We start from the raw sequence: 25,526 nt of genomic DNA, 5'->3' as shown, positions 1-25,526 counted from the left end.
AATGCTTACCAGTTAGAGTTTTCACAGATGCCACTCAGTGAATGCTTATAGCAAGGCATATGAAGTAGAGATTACTCCTATTCTCCAGATGGCAAAAGAATGCAGTTGTGCAAAGCTCTAAACCAGAGGCCAAGAACTTTCCTGTAAAGCACCAGTCAGAGGGCCATTCGGTCTCTCTTGCAACTACTCAACTCTGATGTTGTGGCACAAAAGCAGCCCTAGATAAGACAAGTGAATATAGTGGCCACGTGCCAATAGTTTTACTTACAAAAAGCTTTGGGACTGCTTACTAACCCCAACTCTGCTGAACACAATTTTTCCATTCCCCAAACCCACCATTCTTCATTACAACACAAATAAAATTAACTAGTCCAATGGTTGTTATTCAGAGGATGCTGTTCAAGCTACATACACATATTTAATGGCATCAATGTGGAACGCAGGCACAACTCTAATGAATAAAGAAAAAGCAAACTAGAAGCAGCTCATTTATATTTCTGGTAAAATGGAGTTAGACTAAGACCAAACTATGGTCAGAGTAGCTTGGTTGTGGTTTCAGCTGTCACTCATCTAGATTTTTTTTCCAGTGTAGACAATATTTACTGGCAGATGTTGAGTATAAGAAAAATGGTAGCAAATCCAGAGGGGCTGGAAAAGGAGGCAGGGTGTTCTCCCCTCCCCTAATTAGGAGGACTCTGTAATCAGATCAGTGGGGCAAGAGCATGTGATTTTGGCCACTCTGGGCCCAGCACCCCTCAAAGCTCCCAGGAAGGACAACTTTCAACATGTGGAAAGAAAGCAACACTCTGGAAATGGTATAGGCTGTGTCCCAGTCCAGATACTTGCCCCTGCCCACAGCATACCTCAAAAACCTTCACAGCTCAGTGTAGGGGTGTTAAAGAACTGGGCCAAGCCTACCCCGTCTCCAAACACAGGTATCTGCCATATGCCTCAGCTCCCTTCCTCTCAGTGACCTACAAGGTTGGACTACTAGGTCCTGCTAGGGGCCCAGCTCAACCAAGTGAGTAGTTTCCATAGTTCCCTGAGCCTAGTTAAGGTTAATCTCACCTCTCATCTGTTCAGTTGGAATCAAAGACTGAGATCTCTTCCAGTTCCAATACTGAGACCTCTAATATGACTAAAATAGCCAACTTAACCAAAGCTTGAGCAAGTCAATCTCTTGCTGTTTTGAAAAACTGTCAATGATGCATCACTTACCACACACTGGCCTTATCATTATGTATGTGTGGAAAGATATGCTACATACCAAGACTACTAGTCAAGTTTCTAAAAACCTAGACATGTTTACCCTTTGAGAAATAGAACGTACCTGTTTAGCTTTCTGAATGAACCAAGAAAGCCTGGGGTTATGACCAGTTTCCAAATAACTCAATCTCCAAATAAGACAACCTGGAATCCAAGTGTTACTAAACAAGTGGAAATCTAATTTCTTGTATTATACTTCTGAGTATGTGAACACCATGTCAATGGTCTGGGGAACAAAAAGAAATGCAGCCAAAGATCAGTGTGTACTTCTGCACTGAAAAGTGTTAGTTGCTCAGTCATGTCTGACTCTTGAGACCCTATGGACTGCCAGGCTCCTCTGTTCATGGAGTTCTTCAGCAAAAGTACAGCAATGGGCTACCATTTCCTTCTCCAGGGGATCTTCCTGACCCAGGGATTGAATCCGGATCTCCTGCATTGCAGGCAGATGCTTTACTGTCTGAGCCACCAGGGAAGCCCTGAATTAACTATAGGAACTTATAATTACTAGAGGCCCTTATTGAATATAACTGGCCTAGAACACAATTCTCTGCCAACACAGGCCTTAGTTGACTTAGGAAGCACAGAAATCAGTCAATTTCCTGGTCTCCATGTGTTCCCACACTGGTGCAGAACTCTCTTAGAAGCTAACTGCTACACTGACTTGGATACCACCTGAATTATAGCAGGCTTCTGCTTCCCCAAATTGTTTTTGCCCATGTTTTCAGACTATCTTCTTTGCTTTTTCACACTTCTCCAATGACTGAAAATAAGATTCACAAGTTACACAGTGCTCTATCAGGCCTTACAGACCTAAATAAACATCCCCATCACTTTTGACAAGGCCTTCTCCCAGTTCCCTTACTGTCACGGAAATGGCTCTCACCACTGGTACAGACTTATTTCCCACACTGAGAATTTCTCTCAGTATTCTTCATGGCAAGTTCAAGTTCACCATTCCATAAAATTTCTAGGGACTACACTAAACATGTATGGCACAAACTGTGTATGAATAATTTAGCACATAAACTATAACCATACGCTGTACATACTATAACACTATGATCAGAAAGTCTTCTTTCTACATTTGGCATAAATGTTGCAGTGCTCATTCTGGCCAGAGAAACGGAGTGGTTGACTGAGGTGTTGTTCTAGGGCAGGCTGTTCTAGAAGACCAAGTAAACACGATCTACTATTATGACTAGTAATAATGCTGCCTGTTTGGGCTACTGTATTTTTCAACCATTTGGTATGCCATTAAATCAAGTTAGAAAAATCATGATCTGTGACTTTGTTTTTTAATTCTGAAGCCTTATATCAGACAGTTTACAAATTTGAGCTAATGATATAGCCCCTCTAATCCTGCTGAGTTGGCAAAAGCATGATTACCAACCACCATATACAAGTAGTTCTACAGTTGCATTTCTGAATTCCTGTTTAAGACAACCTTGAATTATAACTTAGTTTGACTTTGTGAAGAATTAACAAGAAAAGTTTGTTAACATATCTTGTCACAGGGAATTTAAAAAGCATCTGATCTTAAAGATCATCTACAGAATGTGAGGTGCTAAATAAATACACTTTATTTGATGCTATACATAAACCACACTAAAATGCCTTTCATTAAAAGGCTAAATTTTAGATAGAGAATTTTAATTAAATTGGCATAGTTTATAAAACCAAAAAGATAAAGTGGACTTTGTCAGTGTATTTTCAATCCTTGCCTTAACAGGCTAATGAACACAACTTGAAACACATGTGACTCCTCCTCTGTTTATGAGACAGTGAAGGCACCTTCTCAGTATTTAAATATATTAATATAACCAGTTATAGAAATCTAAATATAAAACCAATCTCTTATAGGTTTTGAGGAGCAATGCACCATCTCCCTAAAAAGTTTAATATTCCTTATTCAAGTTCAATCATCTCTTTAGAATGGGAAAAATGATAGTACTTGTTGAACCGGAATTACTATCAAAATTAAAAAAGCTGACCATATTCGTTTAACCACAAACCAATCTTATTTAAATCAGGACTGTCCAAAAGAATTATTCCATCAGCCGTTCATGATCTGAATTCTAGTATATGAGTCAATTTAAATATGGTACACATAAAAAGTCATGAGACACTTCTGATTCATAATAAATAAGGCAGTGGCCAACTATTACTCATTGGTAGCTTTTTTGAGATAAGCTATCAAGTCTTCCCTCTCTCCCTTCTTCTTAATGCCAGCAAAGATCATCTTTGTTCCAGGGATGTACTTCTTGGGATTCTCCAAGTACTCCATCAGCGTCTCCTCTCCCCAGGTGATACCTAAACAAGGAAGGATATATTGTTAAGCGTGTCACACTCCTGAAACAGTGTTTACCATAGGTTACATTCATACAGTTTGTGCTTGTGTTAGTTAACAATTCCCGCTCTTACCTTTGTTCTTATTGGCATCTGTGTAAGAGAATCCAGGAGCCTGACCTGTCTTTCGTCCAAACAGACCATGGAGGTTTGGCCCAGTCTTGTGCTTGCCTCCCTTTTCCACAGTATGGCACTGGGCACACTTCTGAACAAAAATCTTCTTGCCCTTCTCAACATCACCCATTTTTAAATCTAAAAATGAAAGATTCAGATTAGTAATATTTTCTCCAAGTAGAGTAGATTCCAATCATCAACCCCAGTCACTGACACCAAACTTGAATAACAGGTTGAATTTTGTCTTACTTAGTTCACTTGCAACAGATTCTTTAATACCAAAAACACTATCTGGAAGAACTTCCTTGAAAAACACACCTCTGTGAATATCTCTGCATGCTCAGTCACTAAGTGTGTCTGATTCTTCATGACCCCATGGACTGTAGCCCACCAGGCTCCTCTGGCCATGGAATTTTCCAGGCAAGAATATTGGGTGGGCTTTTCCTCCTCCAGGGGAGCTTTCTGACCCAGGGATTGAACCCACATCTCTGGTGTCTCCTGCACTGGCAGCTGGATTCTTTACCACTGAACCACCTGGAAAGCCCCTCTGTGTGTATAAGTGCCAACTAAAACTTGGCACTTGCCATCAGCCTATACAAGGATTAAGGCACAAGTGGCTGCAGTCGCTGAACTTCAACACATTCTGAAAGGATTTCAGGGTGGAGCAGGAATGAGGCACTCTGGGCTCTGAGTAAACTGGCAAAACTGGCCTTCAGCTAGATCTTTCCAGGTGAAGATTTTATGAGCCCAATTCTTCCATCTCCTTATTATCTAGAAAAGCACTAAAATCCTTAACGGTGTTACCTGTTCCTGCTGACTAGCAGCAAACCTCTGGTAAAAGTGGGTTTGACTTGTATAGCACTCCCATTCATGAAAATCATACAATACTGACATCCCCCCCCCCCCCTTCAGAGCAGTTTCTCATCTTCTAGGACATACTCATCGTTTTGCCCCAAAGAAAACTTAACTCACAATTCTCATGTGCATTTTTTTCCCAGTTGACGTAAGTGACTAAAGGTTAGAGGTCAGGAAAGCAAAGTGGGAATCTAGTTCAAAGCCATGTCAAAAGATGACACCAAGGTCACGCAAAGTCACAAATGCAATTAGGTTGAACTGCGATATTAAATCCAAGCCATCAAAATTCCAACTTTTAAGGCCTCATTATTTGTTCATACAATTTAAAGCCACTGCTCTCTAAACAGAAGACAAAATACATTTTTACAAAAAGGGAAATCTTTCTTGATTCAGTCCGCTGAGGTCACTCTAAATTGCTTTGCTGTGGGTAGGAGGTCAGCAGCCGGCTTCGCGGTCACCCAGGGACCCCCATCATCCAGCTCTGGGATCCCCGGAAGTGACCACGAGGTCATCCATCCAGGCTTGTTTCAAGGAGACTGTGATGAAACCTACCCCCTCGGACGTTCCTCAGCAGGTTAAGGAGGAAAATGACAGGTGGCCAATAAATGACTTATTGGAGGAGCAATCGTTTCTGCTCCTTTGGAAGGAGGACGTGAAGCGCTGCGCTTCATCCCCGCACTCCCGCCCTCACCTCGGAGGAAGTCTTGTCTACCACTGCCCCAGATCAGCAGTCCCTATAACGGAGAACCGGCGTCTGCGTAAGAATCGCGACCAAGCCGCCTCCGAGTTTTCAGAACCTTGACAGACCCTACTACCTAGTTGGGGTCTCAAGCCGTAGCCCACCCGGTTCTGGCCCGGAGCAGTCTAGCTGGGCGCCACTCCCTGCCAGCTCCCTCGCCCCCGCGCGCGGGCCTCAGTCCACCCGCGCGGCCCCCATGCAGGCGCACGCATTCGTGGCTCAGTTTCCCGCCTGCTGCGGCCTCCGCGCCCGGCGCTCACCGTTCTTTCTCTGTGCGCGACCGAGAAGTTCCCGCTCACAAGCCGAACGTCCCGCTTTCTAAGCCCAAGGACACGCCGGTACGTGCCTAAGTACCGGTGTTGGTGCAACCAAACTGGCTCCGCCCTCCGGTCCCCTGACGGGCGTCCAGGCGACCGGATACGCAGTGACGAAACCGCGCCTCATTGGCTCGGGTCTCCAGGGCTGAGTGCAGACTCTGGGCGCGCGCATGCCGACTAGCATGCTTGGGGGCTACCGCGTTGAGTGCCCTTCCTTTCCGGCCTTTCCTTCCTGGCAATTACGACAGGCCATTAGAGGTGCGACACCGGGGTTGTGCCGGAAGGGGCTGTCAGAAGTCCTGGCCTTGGTGTGCGTGCGTGTGCCGTCCGGGAGGGTGGAGCGGAGCCGAGTGGTGGGTCGATAGCGTTATCTTCTTGTAAGGTAACCAGTCTCGTGCTGGTTGACGTAATGCTCTTTGAGCAGTAGGTTTTGTCTGCTCGGAGGGAAACGATCGACTTGGACATACCAGAGGTCTCTTGGCTGTCATCCCTTCAGCTGGAGACTTTTATCCAGACTCGGTCGTATTTCCGCCGCTGGCGCGAGCTGCACCCAACAGAAATAGCCCGCAACCAGGAAGAGTTGGACACGAGCTCCTGACCTTGTTCTTGTTTCGCCTGCCCGCTGTAATTTTAAGTTATCTTCCAAATCGTCCCTTGATGGAGCCCTGAAGACTAGGGCAGCTGCTGCAGTTGAGGCAGAGACTGGATTATAGTTCTGGCCCCTCGCCTGCTGGCTTCTTTTTTACCACGTGCTTTTCTACATGTGCTTCTCGCGTTTGTGTGCAAAAAGAGCAAGGGATGTGTGCAACCAGAATCCAGAAAGAAACATTTTTACATGCCTAGCGAATCTTTGGAACTCTATAGAGGATTTGCATTCCATCTAACCTAGGTGAAGCTCATGTTCAAGCAAGCTGGTGTGGTTGGAGTCGTTAGAAATGCAAGGGACTTCTGGCGGTCCAGAAGTTAAGACTCCACGCTTCCAACGCCGGGAATGCGGTTGGATCCCTATTGGGAGGACTAAAATCCTACATGCCTGCACGGCAAGGCCAAAACCAACCAACCAACCAACCAAACAAACAAAAAACAGGTTTGATCACTACAGCTTCCAATAATCATACTTTTCCTCCACCACAAGCTCTCATTCAAGATATGCCCAGTTTTGTCACCGGGAAATTTCTCGACTCCTGTCCTTCAAATTCAGCCCCCGAGTTTGAATTTTTCCTCCTTTCCCATATTCTGTCAGACGGTGCTGTATTCATTTAGTCAAGTATTTATTGAATACATACTATTTGCCAGGCACTGTCTAGGACGGTGGAGTAAATCAGTGAGGACTTTTTCTCTGGCGGAGCTAATGTTCTAGCATCCTTCCTCCTCCCTCCAGTTAAGCCATAGATTGTTGTTTAGTTGCTCAGGTACGTGGGGCTCTTTTGGGACCACATGGACTGTAGCCTGCCAGGCATCTCTGTCCATGGGATTTCTCAGGCAAGAATACTGGAGTGGGTTGCCATTTCCTCCTCCAGGGTATCTTCCCTACCCATTCATTGAACCCCTCCTTCTTGGCAGGCAGATTCTCTACCACTGAGCTATCTGGGAAGCCCCAAGCAATAGATAGTAGTAGGTTAACCTAGATTATTACCTCAGACCCCTCTTAAACCACTGGTCCTGTAATTTCTTCTCCAGATCATCTATCTCCTTATATGAATAGATTATTTTTTTCTGTGTCCTGATTTCCCATTTTCCTGTCTTTAATCTCACACACTGCTGCCACAGAAGTGTGTGTAAAACAGAGAAGAAATCACAACACTTGAATATTCAAGACCTTTTGTGGCTTTTGGAGTGGACCAAGATAGTGTTTTAACTGTAATACTGAAGTAGGCTCATTTGACTAGCTACCCAAGTTTTTGAAAAACCGAGCTCAGTTAACACCTTGCAAATTCAGGCCATACGTTTGAGGCCAAGTCCTAATGTTGCCACCCATATCTCTTCAAGGAATACTTGGGCCTTAAATAGGTATTTGCCCTAATTCAAATCTTATGTGTTTGTGGTATCAGAAGTTACTAGTCTTTGTTCAGTTGACTGATGGGGAGTAGCAACAATGTGCTGGTACTGCAGGCCGTGCAGAATTAGCAATACATCAAGTGGCGTAGTGAATTGATTGACATTTCAAATTTATTTCCATGAGGGGCAGAATAGAAAATCAGAAGTCCTTAACACCTTTACCTAAGGAAATTGGGGATAAAGACTCTTGTCATTGAAAGTAGTAGGAAAATGAGAAAGCAAACGAGCAAAAATGAACACTTGGCACATTCCTGTAGTAGATACTATAACATTTGTGCTTAATATGCATGTATTCAGATTCTAAAGAGATTCATAGTGCTTATCATGTATTCAAGATACCAGAGAGAATTAGTTGAGAACAGTACTATTCTACAAGTTGCCCAGTTCCATATATGTATATCTATCTTTTCCTATTGTAGTGGCTGGTAAGGGGTGTAACTGCTGCTGCTGCTGCTAAGTCGCTTCAGTCGTGTCCGACTCTGTGCGACCCCAGAGATGGCAGCCCACCAGGCTCCTCCGTCCCTGGGGTTCTCCAGGCAAGAACACTGGAGTGGGTTGCCATTGCCTTCTCCCAAGGGGTATAACTATTATAAAACAAATGCCTTAGAATTCTCCTTCCAGCAGCACAATGGGTGATATATTTTTTTAAATGTTCATGATAAGAAAAAAATCTAGTAAAATACCACCCCCTCAATGGCACCCCACTCCAGTACTCTTGCCTGGAAAATCCCATGGACGGAGGAGCCTGGTCGGCTGCAGTCCATGGGATCGCTAGGAGTCGGACGTGACTGAGCGATTTCACTTTCACTTTTCACTTTCATGCATTGGAGAAGTTGACTCTAGAGACACCTTGTGGAAGCTTGCTGAAGTGAAAGAGCCTTAGGCTTTAAGAGCATCTCTGCTGGCTCAGCATCTGCTGGCTCCTTCAATGGAGAAGTTGTGGGTTTCCTGGGTTGGGAAGATCCTCTGGAGAAGGAAATGGCAACCCACTCCAGTATTCTTGCCTGGGAAATCCCATGGACAGAGGACCCTGGCAGGCTACAGTCTGGGTTGTAAAAGATTTGGACATGACGTAGCCACTAAACAACTGCAGAATGGAAGTAAAGCTTATACAAAAGATGAGTAGTGGAGTAGGGAGGGGTCTCAGTTGGCTGAGACCCCTGCATAATGCTGAAGCACTTCAATCTAAAGGATAAAATAGTCTGCTCATTAGCAAAGGGAAGAACCAAATTAGTCTTATCTGGCTTGGTCTTGGGTACTGGATGGGAGGAAAAAGTATCCTCTGATAATTCATAACCACAGGTCTGCCCACATGGAGGTTTAAGGTTTGATTTATTTTATTACCTGCATGGTCTAAGGAACCTCTAGCAGAAAAATGAACAAAGTAGTTGTAGATAGGTGATGTGTTCTGGTGTCTGGCAAAAACAAACTCAGATCTCCAGAGAAATATCTCAATCAACCCAGGTTCCATATTTAAGAAATGCTGTGCATGAGATAATAATGAAAACCAACAAAGAGCAAAATTACAGCCACAAAGGGCCACAGGTGTTGGAATTATTAGATACTGTTGGAGAAGTAAAAACCTTACTGAAAAAGAGAGACCTCACATCACTATGGAAAGAAAGCAAACACATTTCTTACTGAATAAGCACAATATAAAATAGCTGTATATAGGTAATCTAGAAGAAACTACCAAATCAAAGTAAGACCTCACACAATTTATACAGCTAAACTAATTATAATGCTTTTATCTCATGCTGCTTTTAGCTAGCATATAAGATGAGGCTTTAGGGTCAGTAGTGCCCTGTTTTCCATTTGGCAGCACCATTGTCACGTTATTTGGATTAACGGTCACCTGTTTTCCACAGGAGGACTTGACATCACCGTTTGTGGCCAGATCCTTCTTAGTTAAGTTTTTATTTTTTCACATTATTTCGCCCTAAGTTCACTTGGGAATTTGTGGTAGCCATTTGTTTAATGAGTTGTCCTCATCCAAAAGAAAAATAAAACTTACTTTCCTGAGAAGCAAATGGTTACACCTGCATTAAGCTCCCAAGGTGAAGCTCTATCTACCGAGGTGTTTACATTGAGAGACCTATTTACATTCCAAATGGTTAGTGTGAGGATTTAGGTGGTTTAGATTTTCTTCCTTCCTCTTAGAAGATGGGAGAGAGGGGAAAGGTCTCTTTTTCCATTATGTGTTAGTCACTTCAGTCGTGTCCGATTCTCGGGACCCTGGACTGTAGCCTGCCAGGCACAGTCCATGGAATTCTCCAGGCAAGAATACAGAAGTGGGTTGCCATTTCCTTCTCCACTTTTTCCTTTGTAAACAGAGAAAATATATTTTATTTACCTTTACAATGTATAATGTGAAATGATATTTGAAAACATTTAGATAAAGAAGGAAACAAAAACATGTGCAACAAACAAGGGATTATCAGAAATAATGTGGCAGATTTTAAAAAGACAAAAATAATTTCTGTAAATAAAAGTTAAAGTCACTGAAATAAACTTCATATATAGGGTGAGCTTTATACAAAATTCAAGGACAAGAAAGACTAAGCCATAGCTATAACTAAAGGAAAGGATAATGCCTACTGTGATTCTGAGAGGACAGGCTGGGAAATGGAATGAGGAGGAACATAGCATGTGAGTTCTTGATATTTTAGTGACTGGATTATAGATTAATTGATTTTTAAAAATATATAAAATAAGTATATGGGCTTCCCCAGTGCCTCAGTGGTAAAGAATCCGTCTGCAATGCAGGAGATGCAGGAGACTTGGGTTTGATCCTTGGGTCTGGAAGATCCCCTGGAGGAGGGCATAGCAACCCATTCCAGTATTTGTGCTTGAAAAATCCCACGGACAGCCTGGCAGGCTTCAGTCCATGGGGTTGCAAAGAGTCAGACATGACTGAAGCGACTAAGCGCGCACACACACACATACACACACACACAATAAGTAAATATGGCCAATCGTTCTGCATTAAAGACTCAAAAGATGGGCCACAAAGCACATTTTAAAAGCAGGTTTAAAGAAAAGGTACAAATGAGAGAATTAATGAAATGGAAGGTAAATACAAAGTAATTACTAAATGTAATTTAGAGAACAAATGGTAGAATATATAAAAGAGAAATTAGAGAAGTTAAGACATAAGAAAAAAAAAAAGACATAAGAAAGATAGTATAAGGAGGTCTATTTAGAGTTTCAGAAGACTAAAATAGAGAAAATTAGGGAGAGGCCTGTGTTTGAAAATATAAATCTGGGAATTTTCCAAAACTGATGTAAGACATGAGTCTCAGATTCAGAAAGCACATGAATGCAAACAGGATAAACAAAATCAGCATTAAGACCTGGTGATGGAACATCAGAACTTTCTAGACAAAAAGAAGTATTTAAAATAGATGTAAAAGAGAGATTATCTACTTAAGAAAATTACAAATAGATATATATCACATCTCTCAATAGCAACAGTGGAAACCAGAAGTCAGAAGAGTAACTGAAGAGCAAACTCTTAGAGTCACTGTCCAATCCCGCCCACCCCACCCCCCCTTACACCCCAACTTCTTTGCCTTGTTGTTCAGTTGCTAAGTCATGTCTGACTCTTCATGATCCCATGGACTGTATAGCCCACCAGGCTCCTCAGTCCATGAGATTTAGCAGGCAAGAATACTGGAGTGGGGTCCCCTTTCCTTCTCCAGGGGCTCTTCCCGGATTAGGGATCAAACCTGCATTGGCAAATGGATTCTTTGTCACTGAGCCACCAGGGAAGCCCATCCCCCTCACCTTAGGCATACCCCAATATGTTTACATGTCAGAAGATATGGAGAATCTTGTGATTAAGTCATGTGATTGACTTTCTTGCCCCCAGTTTTCCCCAACGTTATTTTACCATGTGACTTTTTGCTTCCCACAATACCTAATTTAATGAATATAACTAGTGCTACAGAATAAAATTTGGAAAAAATTCCATTCCATAATTTTAGCCCAGAATAGTTTTAAAGAGGGTGTAACCAAATGACATATTGGTCATGAAACAAAAACAAATATTAAATCTCAAAAATACACTCAGAAATTCCTCATGAACTTTCCATGGTAAACTGTCTAAAACATAGCTCTTGGCATATTATCAATAAATGAGTTTATTCCATTTAGCAGTCATATAAACTCTTGGTAGACACCTTCTAAAAATCATATTTGGCTTTAGAATAATAGATATCAAGCCATCTGCTGTGGTCTGAATGTTTGTATCCCCCTCCCTGAAAATTTATATATTGAAATCCTAACCCCCAAGATTATTAGGAGGTGGGAGTCTTTGGCATGTGATTAGTTTCTGCCTGCAATACAGGAGACCCCAGTTCGACTCCTGGGTTGGAAAGATCCAATTGAGAAGGGATAGGCTACCCACTCCAGTAGTTTTGGTCTTCCCTGGTGGCTCAGTTGGTAAAGAATCTGCCTGCAATGCAGGAGACCTGGGTTCGATCCCTGGGTTGGGAAGATCCCCTGGAGAAGGGAAAGGCTACCCATTCCAGTTCTGGCCTGGAGAATTCCACAGACTGTATAGACCACGGGGTCGCAAAGAGTCGGATAGGACTCAGCGACTTTCACTTTAGTTCATGAAGGCAGAACCTTCATGAATGGGGTTAGTGCCCTCAAAAGAAGCCCAGAGAGATAGATCCCTTGCTGCTTTTATCAAGTGAGGTTGTGGTGAGAAGATGGCGGTCAGTGAGGAAGCAGAGCCTCACCGGACACCAAACCTGCCAGCGCTGTGACCTGGACTTCCCCGCCTCCAGAACCGTGAGAATGATGTTTGTTGTTTACATAAGCTACCGAGTTTGTGGTATGTTGTCATAGCAGTCCAAACAGACTAAGACACCATCCTTTCTTGCCATAGAGTTCATCAGTTACTAATTAAAACCATTTCTAGATCTTTGCAATAAAATCATTTTTTCTTCATAAAAGAAATGGTTATGTTTCTCTATCAGAAGGTGAAAGGAAAAGAAACATCCAACTTAGAATGTGTGCGCATGCAGAGCATTTTGAGTTTTGTCTTTTCCACTAACTTATTTTGTCCACGTGTTTACACAAAGGAACAGGGCCCACGTATTTATTAAGGTAATGTAGTTTGTAGAGCTGTCAGTCCCTCAGTTAACTGGGCTTTTGAATTTTGTCTTTGTACCTAGTGTTATTTTATACAAACATTTACCTACACAGGGACAGTGTCCATATATTTATTTTATTAAGGTACTACTGTAGTTTGTATAGACGTTTGTCGATTATCGGGAATTTGAGTTTTTTTCAAATATTTTTTGTAAAATTTTGTCATACACATTGTTTATTATGATTTTGGAAATATTCCTTGGCATATAATTTGAAAATGAGATTAAAGACTATAAATTTTTCTGGTTCTATTTTATTGTCAAATTGTTAAACTTTTGAAGAAGTCAGAACATCACCTTTTCTGGGTTCTTCTGATCAGACCCTAACTTAAATACCTGAAAACATAAACCTCATTAACAAGCTCATTATGCCTTCTCCAAAAAACAGAATCCAGCAATGAGGAAGAAATTCTGTTATATTTTTTCTTTTCTTGCTAGAAGCTGGGTTTTGAAGGGAAGGATGAATAGCTCAATTATAGAAATAATAGGAATTATGGCCATAGAATTGGTGTTTCTTCCCCGAGTGCTCTTTATCCCTGAGGTCTTTATAGTCTTCTAGAACTGATTTATGGAAACGTTTTTGTGCACCAGTTTTTGAAAAAGCGTTCTTAAGCTCCAGCAGGTCCGTTTGAGGTTTGGCCACTCCAGCTCTAGGAATCCAACCCAGGATAGGTTTTGTTTCTTCATCATCCTCCATATTCAAGGTCAACTGTTCTGGCTTACTTAAAAAGTGTTCAAAATCAAAAGTTTTCAGGTCTGGTTTACTTTGTAAAATACCAGGCTTACTAAGGCTAACAGGATTTTGGTACACATTATACTGATTTAAATGTTCATAGGGAATGTAATGATCTGGGTTACAGTAAGGTATAAGTTGGGGTTTTAATGACAGCTGTCTCCAGTACAAATCTTCTGTCTTTTTAGTATCTGTGATTTTTGGAAATGGTTTTATGTCGTAAGTATTAGCCAGATCTTTTGTTGGGTAACAGGATGGGAGTGCATAGGTAGATAGCAAGCTTTGTTCTTCCTTAATCTTTTCTTCAATCTCCTGGTTTTTATGTGTCACATCTGCAGGTATGTTATCACTCAGAGCCATCATTTCTGTAGAACTGGGCACAAAGGTATGAAAAGTACACAGAACTCTAGGGGTACAGTCTGGGCAGGAAGATGGTCTTTGCTCAAGAATAGCCTCCAGAGGACGTTGGTTCTGAATCAGTCGGGCAATTCGTCCTTCCAAGGGTCTGGTGGGCTTTAAGGCAGGATGGAATTTTTCTTGCTGTGGTGGTAGGATAAAAAAGAGAAAATGAACTAATTAATAGATCTAGCATTGTCAGGATATTGCCACAAATGGCAGGTCAAAACCCACACCCATTTTCACTATCTGAGCAAACACAGGATGGGTTGGAGTAAACACTGCAATGTTTACTGATATTTATTTAAAGACATTGAAATTTGGGTCCTAATAAACACGTTTTTATAAGGAAAGGGCACATTTTTACTTGGCTATAGAGAAATTTTTCCATGTAGGAACTCTTTGCTTTCAGACTTTCCAAGATATAAAAGAACTTATTGGAATGAAACAGGTCATATTTTATAATGATGTCTGTCACCAACACAGATGATGTTAATTAAAATTTACGTGCAATTATTTAAATCTCAGCCAAAGCCTTCTTTATTAGACTCAGGCAAGGGTTTTTAAACCTTGGTTGGTTGACTCAGAATCAGCTTTTGAATTAGCAGAAAATAAGATTCCCAAGCTTGGTCCTCTGAGATTGTGATGCAGAGGGTCTGCAGTAGGGCTTAGGAATCTGTTCTCTTAAAAACCATCTCGAGTGATGCTAAGGCCAGTGATATCCTATGCTTGGAGAAACACTGGTCTGACAGGGGTTTGTCATAGCTGTGCTTCTTTTTTGAGATGTTTGACAGATATTGTGAACTTAATCATGTCTGGAAACTGCAAAAGCAATGAGTATGTTGAAGGGGTTATTAATAGATATATGACTGGGGAGAGGGATGAGGAAGAGGGAGGAGTTGACTTGGAAGGGGCATGAAGGGACTTTCTGGGAGGATGGTAATGTTGAATATATTGATAGAGGTTTGGGTTACAAAGGTGTATGCATTTGTCAAAACTTATGGACTGTACACTTAAGGTTTGTGTAATTGTAATGAATGTATGTGAAGTGAAGTGAAAGTCACTGAGTTATGTCCGACCCTTTGCTGTGGGGAGCGAGCTCCGCCCCTGGCAAAGGTCATGAGGAAGGTGGCTTGGCATACGCAAAGGCGGGATCAAGCCTCAGGAGTCTCCCTGGAAATTCTTGAGCAATCTACCCCCAAAACCAGAGTCTGCCTACTTTCTGCTTTGTGCTTTCACCTACACCTCTGACTTTATGGGGGGCTGTCCCCCACTACCTCTCTCTGAAAAAAGAGTTAGCTTATAGCTCCAGTTAATAATTCCTGGGTGTGACAGTGTTTAACCTACAAACTCCTTTGGAAATCCTCTAGCCTGCCTGAATAGGTTTTTCCGGCCACATGTGATTGTTCAGAGCCTCCCAACTGTGAGAGGCAGGAGATGTTCTAAACTGTTTAAACACAGATTCTTTTGAGTAGTTAAAAGATTGATTAGAAATTGTATTGGTGAAGGGATTTTCACTTGTTGGGCCAATGTTTGCTGCTAAGTTTCCATATCCCTTACCTGCTGTGTCCCTGGCAGTGTATTGATTAATATAATTGGTGTAAGTAGTAGCTTTAATGTTTGTAACCTGTTAATTCTTTTTCTTGTTATAGCCCACCACACCTTTGCTCTGTAGGAATGCAACTTTATCTAATGCTTTTGGAGGGTGGCTCCTGACCAATCACCTTTAGAGAAAAATAAGTTTTCTGAAGAAAGGGTCTTAAAATGTTAACAGGCCTCCGGGCCAGAAGATGATGCAAATCACCTAAGCTTTTGCATATGATAAGTTTGCAGGAAGAAAGCCTGGCTTGCTGCCTGACTCTACCCCTTCCCCCATTATCCTCTATGCATAACTTAAGGTATAAAAACTACTTTGGAAAATAAAGTGCGGGCCTTGTTCACCGAAACTTGGTCTCACCATGTTGTTCTTTCTCTTACCTTCTGGCTGAATTATTCAGCCTCTTTTCTCCACTGAATTTCCTCACTGAGCTATCCTCATTCTATTACTCTTTATATCCTTAATTAACATTTAATTAAGCAGTTGTTTCCTGATCTTCGCCTACGCCGTCTCTCCTTCGAATACCCTGGATCAGCTGGGGCTGGACCCCGGCACTTTGCGACCCCATGGACTGTACAGTCCATGGAATTCTCCAGGCCAGAATACTGGAGTGGGTAGCCTATCCCTTCTCCATTGGATCTTCCCAACCCAGGAGTTGAACTGGGGTCTCCTGCCTTGCAGGAGGATTCTTTACCAACTGAGCTATCACCTTAAAAGAAAAAATTAATTTAAGTCCAATTAATGGTATGCATTTTTGAGGTTTCCTATTGGCTCAGCGGTAAAGAATCTGCCTACAATGCAGGAGGAGACTCGGGTTTGATCTTTGGGTCAAGAAGATCCCCTGGAGAAGGGCATGGTGACCCACTCCAGTGCTCTTGCCTGGAAAAATCCCATGGACAGAGGAGTCTGGCAGGCTACAGTCCATGGGGTCCCAAAAAGTCGACTGAGCACACATGCACACACACACACACACACATGCTGAATGTTTAGGATTAAGTGTAAATCTGTGATTTACATGGAAATGCAGAAAAAATAAAGTGAATTTATCGATGTTTGGAGTGATGGCAAGATAGATGTGTGATAAAATAAGTATAGTAAAATGCTACGGTAAAATCTAGACCATGGGTATACAGGTCTTAACTGTAAAATTATTTAGACTTTTCTGTATGTTAACATTGAACATTTGAACATTTTTATAATCTGTTTAAGAAAGAAAACTAAAAACAAATGAATGTGTGACAATGATGGAATTGATAGCAAAGATAAAAATAAGAATGGTGAAAATATAACTCTAGTTTGGAATTAGAAAAAAAAAAGGACTTGGGAACAGCTTTTTGAAACCTAATCTGTTCATAGTTGGAAGAGTTTCCATACTGTTATCAACAAATTTGTTATTTCCTTTAACTAATCAGGCTTGAGTAGATACTATGAAAACAAGAAAAAAATTCCTTTGAAATACACTGTTAAATTTATCATAAACAAAAAAGTATATATCTTACTTTGATGGTATCCTTATATGTGAGAAGCAGCCTTTATACCTTTACTGTATTCTACAACAAAATATTTCATACACATATTTATCACCAGTAAAACATGCTTTCTCAGACTCTATTATTTATATTTTAATTAGAAACCAGCAAGAGTCACTTAAACTTTCTTTTAAACTTCCAACTATTTAAGACATATTTTATCTTGTTATTAATAAAAAATTTAGGTGTTATTTACTTGTATGATAATTTTGCATATACTTGACAAACATCCTTTGTATAACTGTATATGTATTTCCTTGTAAAAATGATAAAGCTGCTTCCTGAGGGACTGGACTCTATGGGCTTAAATCTGGAAATCTGGACGGCTGTTGAACACACCTGACAACGTCACAGTATATGTATAGTCTTCTCTAGCCTTAGAGAATGTTTGTTACAGGTAAAACATAGAGAAAATTAAAAACCTTTTAGTGAATTATAAGGCACAGTCTGTGGGACTACTTCTAGTGTTATGATTTATTATATCACCCTGAGAAATACTGAAGGTATATAAAATAAATTTGATCATTCAGTCTAAAAAGAGTTCATGTTGAAATACCTTAACATTGTTTCTTAGGTGTCTTTCCAGAACCTACATCTTTGGAAATATTAATCTTGTTTAAAAAACTGAGTTTTAGAGGATAAAATTTAGGTCCAAATAAAACATAAATGTATCCTATTAGGTCATTTTATTTCACTTGCATAATTAAGCTAAGAAATTATAACTTCTATCACTAAAGGGCTTGGTCATTTCTTTTAGGACATTTCACATAATTAAGAAATCTCTTGTTATTTGCAGAGAATTTATTGGCTTTTGTTTGTAATTCAGCCAACTCTCAATGATTGTGGATATCAGGAGGAAGCCTTTATCTCTTCAGCAGCAGTGAAAATGTACAAGATATAAAATATGCAGATTCACAGAATTTATTAAGAACCACATTTATTACTAGGTAAATGTTCATAAACCAATTCCTTTGTAAATTTTAGCAACAGTAGCATAGTAGAAAATCTGTAAAACAAAATAAAACAAAAATAACCCAGTACTGTGATGAAGAAAGGACTTGCCAGCTAGTGCTAGTGGTAAAGAACCTGCCTGTCAGTGCAGGAGACATAATTAGACATGGGTTTGATCCCTGGGTCTGGAAGTCCCCTGAAAGAGGGCACGGCAACCCATTCCAGTATTCCTGCCTGGAGAATCCCATAGACAGAGGAGCCTGGCAGGCTGCAGTCCACAGGGCCGCAAAAAGTCCGACACAAATGAAGTGATGTAGCATGCACCCATGTGATGAAGATAAGAAAACCTGCTTGTTCTTCAAAACAGTGGACAGGTTCGAATCAATTCAGAATTAACTTCTGAACTGAGTTAAATTTTCCCTTTGCTGGCTTGGTCACTAATATTCAGGAAGCAAATAAAAAGTGAGTAAAGCAAGGAGCCCAGAACCTAGATGTGTGCGTGCATGTGTACTCAGACACACCAGGTGCGTCTGACTCTTTGGGACCCTGTGGACTGTAGCCTGTCAGGCTCCTTTTTTAATGGGATCCTCCAGGCAAGAATACTGGAGTGGGTTGCCATGACCTCCTCCAGGGGACCTTCCTAACACAGTGATTGCACCCGCGTCTCCTGCATTGCAGGTGGATTCTTTACCCCCTGAGCCACCTGGGAAGCCCCCAAATATAGACACTTTCCCCCTAAATAACTGAGAGTTGACTGCAATTACTTACAGGCTCTGGGTCAAATCCTATCTGTCCAGTTAACTCTGCTACCTCCTTTTCATGGTAATCATCCAGTTCAAGGGGATTCATGGGCCCCAGACCTTAATGGAAACATCACATCTTATTATTTTGTTAAAGTAAATGGAGAATGCTATGTAAATTTAGACCTTTTCATAGAAACACTTACCTGTTCCCCTTAGTAATATAATTAGAAATAATAAAAAATGAAAACAAACTTAACTTTCCAATTACCCTCTAAGAGGAACTTACCACCCACCTTATTCCTATTGCTACTTAGATTAAGAAAACGGGGAAATATTAGAAGATAAAGCTGTAATAGCACTTGTTAAATATTCTAAGTTTGTTCTTTTTACTCATTAAAGTGAACTCATACCTGTAAAATCATGATTATATGAAGTGATCCAGTGGGACTTCTCGAGATTTCTTTGTATGTTGACTTCTTTTAGAGAAGTAATAGGGTCCCATGAATTTAAAGAAGTGTTAGGAGCGAAGGTTTTAGGTGGTTTTGGGTAGAACACTGGCTTGTTTTTCTCAACACATTTAGGAAGCTAGAATATGAGTATAAAAGGTCATTGCTGTTAGAAAAGATCATAATACTTTTCCTTCATTAATTACTAAAATTCTGCAACTGTAACCTAAACTGTATTTAGAGTTAAACACAGTATTTTTATCAAAGGAGGTCTTTTTGAAAATTCCTTTACTTTAGCAGGGCGTCTGAAAGTATACTTTGGAGAAATGCAATGAAATTTTATTAGAGAAATAAAGGACTCTGAGGTACAGCCAAAATTGTGTGCCTCCTACTTCTCCTTCCCTGCCTAAAATGACACCATATGATATCATTTATGAATTTCTGATGAAGGCTAACTCACTGAAATTCAAATAAAAATTTCATTCTGTAGATATAACTGCTTTACAAATAGAGTTTTATATTTTCAAAAGGAGGAATGCACATAAAAGTGAATGAATGGGTTTCACTGTAGTCTTTTTGTTTACTTAGAAATTCACATTTTCTCAGATTGATGATTCTCAATACATATTTACAGAGCACCTACATGTGTAAGGTAGTGGCAGACACACAGGTGGATCAGAAACAAATCTTGTCATCGAGGAGTACACTGGCTAGAAGGGGAGATAAGGCGTGAACATAAATGACTATAAGATGGACACTAACTCTTTGCTACAGGAGAAGTCAAGACAAAATGATTTGGAAGTTCAGAGGAGGGAGAAATTGATTCCAGCCGAGTAGGGAAGTGGTGCTGGAAGCACAGGGTGGGAGGCGACAAGAGACCATGTTAGGTGACACCACAGAAAGTAGGGCTTGAGTGGCATGCAGAGGCGGAGAGGCTAAAGGAACTGCAAGGGCAGAGACGGGGTGGTGCGGGGAAGTATGGAATAAATACTTCTTGAACCTTGCGAACTTGTCCTTACGGCCAGGCCCACCCTTAACACTTGCAGGTCCTGGGATTTTAGTACAACGAGAGTCCACATTCCATTAGTCTAAATAGTTCAATTTGTAAATCAAGCAAATAAACAGGCAAGTAAGTATGTTTCACTCTCCTACCTTGATAAGATACTTTCATAACAACCTGGAAGACCAGGTTCAAATTTAGACTTCTTAGACTATTCCAAGTCTTCTTAGGCTGTCCCAAGTATTGCACTGGGACATGGTGGTTCAGAAAGAGCCAACTGCTAGCCCCTGGCCCGACTGCTTTCGTACCTCACCTTCTTACCCCCACTTCCATCCCAAACTATGAGGTGCCTTTTATATGAGGGTACCTATCCCTTAAGTTCAAGTTCAATATACCTATTACCGCCCCTTCCAGCACACAGCCACCTCTTGGCCACCCGTCTGGCCTAGAGGGATATACTAGCTTGGTAGCACTGTCAACCCCTGGGAGGATGGACCTGGGGAAGAGACCCCATAAAGGGCCTGAAACTGGGTTCAAAGCCACTTGTCAGGGAATGTACAGTCCAGCATCAATCTGGGGCAAGAGACTGGGGAGCACAGGTTCAGATGGACACACCCTCTTGTTCTCATAAACTTTCTGCCCCACAAGGAGGGGCACAGTTAGCCAGAGCTGGGCCTTATAAAGCACAGGCATTCTAAAGTTCCTGGGCCTAAGGGCTGCTGCTCACCACAACCCTGTGAGGTTGGAGGGAACCCCATTTCCATACCTAAAGTAGTCATGATAAAAGTCACTTGGTAAAAATCTGTCTCAAGAAGTATTAAATAACCAGCTCTATAAACCTTTCATGATTATGTGGCCTGCTTATCCAGGGCTAAATAAAGCCCTCTTTATTTCTTTATCATGATTTTCAAAGTTCAAATATTGTTCTGAGGGGCAAGATTAATTCTGTGTTTTAATCTGGCCCAAAGAATTGATGCTTTTGAATTGTGGTGCTGGAGAAGACTCTTGAGAGTCCCTTGGATTGCAAGGAGATCAAACCAATCAATCCTAAAGGATATCAACCCCAAATACTAACTGGAAGAACTGATGCTGAAGCTGAAGCTTCAATACTTTGGCCACCTGATGCGAAGAGCCAACTCTTTGGAAAAGACTCTGATGCTGGGAAAGATTGATGGCAGGAGGAGAAGGGGACAACAGAGGATGAGATAGTTGGATGGCATCACCGACTCAATGGACATGAGTTTGAGCAAGCTCCAGGAGAGAGTGAAGGACAAGGAAGTCTTCAGTTCATGGGGAGCTGCAGTTCATGGGGTCGCAAAGAGTTGGACATGACTTAGTGACTGAAGAACAACAATTTGGTCTATCTAACAGCAGGGATCTACTGAAATGCCATCACAGGCACAGAGGAAGAAAATAGGGAATGCAAAATTTTATTGTAGCCTGAGTTATCTTGGGAGGAGTTTAAAGGGTCAGGAAACTTTTGAGAGTGGAGAGTTAGCCAGTTTTTAGTGTGTTAGGTAATGTAATACTGCCAGGACAGTGAGAGAGGGATTGCTGGGGATCATTCACTCAATAGGTTTTCATTGGTTGAATATGGGGGCTTCCCGGTGGCTTAGATGGTAAAGACTCTGCCTGCATTGCAGGCAGATCAACCTGCCTGCATTGCAGGCAGATCAACCTGCAGACCCGGGTTCAATCCCTGGGTCAAGAAGATCCCATGGAGAAGGGAATGGCTACCCACACCAGTATTCTTGCCTGGAGAATTCCATGGACAAAGGAACCTGGTGGGCTGGCACAGAATTGGATGCTACTGAGTGACTGTCATTTTCACTTTAGGTTGAATATACTATTCACAGGTGAAAGTTAGGATCTAATATGGAAGGTAAGTACAGAATAGAAAGGAATTCCAACTTCTGAGATGTTAACATCTCAGTACAACAGAGTATGTTAGTTGTTTCAGTTCAGTTCAGTCACTCAGTCGTGTCCGACTCTTTGCGATCCCATGAACCGCAGCATGCCAGGCCTCCCTGTCCATCACCAACTGCCGGAGTCTATCCAAACCCATGTCCATTGAGTCGGTGATGCCATTCAACCATCTCACCCTCTGTCGTCCCCTTCTCCTCCTGCTCTCAATCTTTCCCAGGATCAGGGTCTTTTCAGATGAGTCAGCATCAGGTGGCCAAAGTATTGGAGTTTCAGCTTCAACGTCAGTCCTTCCAATGAACACCCAGGACTGATCTCCTTTAGGATGGACTGGTTGTATCTCCTTGCAGTCCAAGGGACTCTCAAGAGTCTTCTCCAACACCACACTTCAAAAGCATCAATTCCTCAGCACTCAGCTTTCTTTATAGTCCAACTCTCACATCCATACATGACTTCTGGAAAAACCATAGCCTTGTTGTTTAGAATTTGGAATACATTCTCAGAGGAGGAGTGCTATATAAATGGTTGTTACATTCCCAGCAGAGCTTATAAAAATCTATGAAACTTGTAAATTATTTAATAAACATTTACTGAATACCTGATACAAGCAAAACTATGTGCCAGCTTTTAAGTGCCCTGGGCGAGGCACCAAAAACTCCATAAATTGCCATAAAATAACAGGAATTAATACAGTCATAACATGTTAAAACAGAGCACTAAATATAATGTGTTGTTTTAGTCTTGAGTGGTGGGGCTTACTAAGGTTTAATGGAGAGAAGAGGTCTATTATGGAGACCACTTTGCTCTTTGGAGAGACATTAACATTGGGGACACACTGGATCTTTATTGGATCATATTTCATGTCATTGTGTCAGCACTGTTTTTACATTAAGAAGCCATGATTAGGAACTTTGTCATTGGCATATGAAATAAATAGAGGAGGGAGAGCAAATAAGAGAGTGGCAGAGATACGTTTCTTTGATATCTAGTTAGGACTTTGGAACAGAGAAAGTTGGAGGCATAAGAGGTTGCATGGTAGAAGGAAGGCTGCCTGGGACAGAATGGAGGAAAAGCAAAGGCGGCAAGACGGTGAACAGAGAGCATGCCCATGAGACGACACATGGCAGATACAGCAGGAACTAGAACACAGTTTTCCTAATTTGGTTTACTCTCTGCTACGCAACAGAAACAATGAGGGTTGAGCTGAGCCTTGAAGAAAGAGCAAGTCTGAGATGAGAGAAGAGAGCATTTCAGGAAGAGGAAGTGGCCATGAACCCGCTCAGGGACCAGCGAACAGAGCCAGGCTGTGAGAAGGAAGAGAGGCGGGAAGGCCAGAACCAAAGGGTCATTGTAGCTCATTTAAAGCACTGGAATTCACACTTAGGTAAAGGGGTGCTAATCAAGATTGCCAAGGGGGGTGACACGAGTTACAGCAGTCTTTTAATCAGCAGGTAGAAATGAGAGGAATTGAAAGAAGAACCTCTCATATTTCTAGGTTACTTTGATATAGATTTTGCTTGAAAGAATAAAAGTCATCTAGTCAGACAGACGATTATTTAAGGATTTTTCCTGACATATAACTTTACAAAAAACAAACAGATGCTTCATAGATGACTGTATGACACTGCAATGACCACACTCTGGCCTGCCACAGTAGTCTTTCCCAGAGAAATTCAAATGTTTCTAGGTTTCCATCATTATTTCTTGCCTCCTTCACAGACTATTAGATGCAAGGACATAATATATGGAAAACACTTGGTATTGCCTCTCACAAACTAACTGGCCAGTGAATGTCAGCTATTATTATTTTCAAATATATATTTTCCTTCAGGATTTAAAAGTGTTCTCTTTTTACTATGTGGAGTCATGGTAGAGAGGTTAAGAACAGAGACTAGAGTCTCATGAGCCTGAGTTCTATGATTGTGAGATAGCTACCAACTCCCTGAGCCTCAGTGTCCTCATTTATAAAATGGGAATGATCATACTAACCTTTTGAGTGTATTGTGAGGGCCAAATGACACTCTATATATAAAGAAGTTAGGGTGTAGCAATTTCTTAATATATGGTGGCTACTGTTTTATTTTATTTTTGATTCTGCACAAAGGTACTACTGTAATTGGCACATTAAATTGCAAATCTTTCTGTAAACCTCCCATTTACTCTAGTATATTCGAAGTTACTTGATATGTTATGAATCATAAGAACAGAGTTGTAGAGACAGTGAATGATCCACAGTCCTCGTTTACTTCATTTTGTGGGGAACTTTTTGTAAATATGGAAATGTTACATAAAATCAGTTAAGAAAACAAACAATAAATATGAATCATGGCCAAAATCTCAATGTTTCTATCTGTATAGAAGATAAAAGTAATCTATCTTTTGGATTTTTATAAACACAGAATGCAAAAGCATCTTTTACTTTGTTTTAAACAAACTTTTAAATTTTTAAACACACTTTTAAAAAGATACTTACGTCAAAATACACACGCTGACCCGGCCAAACCAATGCTTTCTTCTTGGAATCCATTGGAAAATCAAGCAGTTCATATCTGTAAGGGTTACCTGAAATTTTCCAGAAAAGCAGCCTTTTAATTAATAGGATTTTGGGTGCCATAAATACAAACAAGATAATAGGAGGTAGAGAGGAATTCAGGCACACATTTGAGCTGTATAGTTATAGCTCTGTTTGAACTCTTGCCCTTAGTAAACAGCATGTGGGCCACACAGAGCAAGAATGAGTCTCTAAGCCTGGTGCCTTCAGCAGATTGAGGGGGCAGCAGTACTGCTCCGTTCTTGTTTTTTTAAAAAAAGGTGATTTAAGCAAATCATAAGTAAAGGGATTCTTAGGTAAATCATAAATCTCTTTCTAGATACTCTTTTTGGTCTCTGAAGGCTCAGCAAATACATTTCTCTACCACCTGTTTTAGGTTTTCTCTGTTTAAATATCAAGAAACGGAGTTAGGATGTGCTTACCAAAAGAAGTATTTAAACAGAACATTTAAAGAATACAGCTTTTTAGGTATTGGTGGTAGCTGGAGAAGCTTTACCAAATACAGCCTGGCTTCCTCTGGTCCTATGATAAACTCCACATTAAAGCATGATCTGAATACCCATCACTATATGTAATAAGAACAAAGCCTGGCATTTATTGAACATTTATTAAAATGTTAGTATTATACTGCTAGTATTGTACTGAGTGCTATGAGGGAGGTACTATTATTTCTACTTTAACAAATGAGGAAATTGAGGCACAAGGAAAATAAGCAATTTTCCCAAGGTCACACAATGAATAAGTGCAATAATTCAAATTTAGGCAATCTGGTTCTAGAGCCTTTCTCTTAACCTAGATTCTAC

At 41.1% G+C, this 25,526-nt stretch overlaps 2 protein-coding genes across 5 annotated transcripts in view; both read right to left on the bottom strand.

Moving 5' to 3' along the window:
• Nucleotides 1-3,261: 3,261 nt before the first annotated feature.
• On the bottom strand, nt 3,262-5,713 carry LOC133246242 (cytochrome c). Its single transcript, XM_061414322.1, has 3 exons — nt 5,581-5,713; nt 3,688-3,864; nt 3,262-3,576 (listed from the first exon to the last, which is right to left on the bottom strand). The coding sequence occupies exons 2-3, from the start codon at nt 3,854-3,856 to the stop codon at nt 3,428-3,430; spliced, it is 318 nt and encodes a 105-aa protein (XP_061270306.1). The 5' UTR covers nt 3,857-3,864; nt 5,581-5,713; the 3' UTR covers nt 3,262-3,427.
• Nucleotides 5,714-13,252: 7,539 nt separating this feature from the next.
• Nucleotides 13,253-25,526, bottom strand: part of SPMIP4 (sperm microtubule inner protein 4) — a 40,070-nt gene continuing 27,796 nt past the window's right edge. For all 4 annotated transcript variants that reach the window (XM_061414318.1, XM_061414320.1, XM_061414319.1 and 1 more), the window contains 4 exons: nt 24,646-24,734; nt 19,214-19,388; nt 18,829-18,920; nt 13,253-14,127 (listed from right to left, as the gene is read on the bottom strand). In XM_061414318.1, coding sequence (XP_061270302.1) covers nt 13,324-14,127; nt 18,829-18,920; nt 19,214-19,388; nt 24,646-24,734 — 1,160 coding nt within the window. In that variant the 3' untranslated portion in view covers nt 13,253-13,323. The remainder of the gene's footprint in view (nt 14,128-18,828; nt 18,921-19,213; nt 19,389-24,645; nt 24,735-25,526) is intronic.

Source organism: Bos javanicus, chromosome 4 (genome assembly GCF_032452875.1).
Source record: "Bos javanicus breed banteng chromosome 4, ARS-OSU_banteng_1.0, whole genome shotgun sequence".
NCBI classification, from domain to species: domain Eukaryota; kingdom Metazoa; phylum Chordata; class Mammalia; order Artiodactyla; family Bovidae; genus Bos; species Bos javanicus.
The sequence above is the reverse complement of the archived record's forward strand: the minus strand, read 5'-3'. Positions and strand labels throughout refer to the sequence as shown.

Bases quoted from the DNA above. Each gene is read 5' to 3' on its own strand.
- LOC133246242 (XM_061414322.1), bottom strand. From the start codon at position 3,856: ATGGGTGATGTTGAGAAGGGCAAGAAGATTTTTGTTCAGAAGTGTGCC. The intron at 3,577-3,687 runs GTAAGAGCGGGA...TTCCTTGTTTAG, and splicing joins AGATGCCAATAAGAACAAAG to GTATCACCTGGGGAGAGGAG.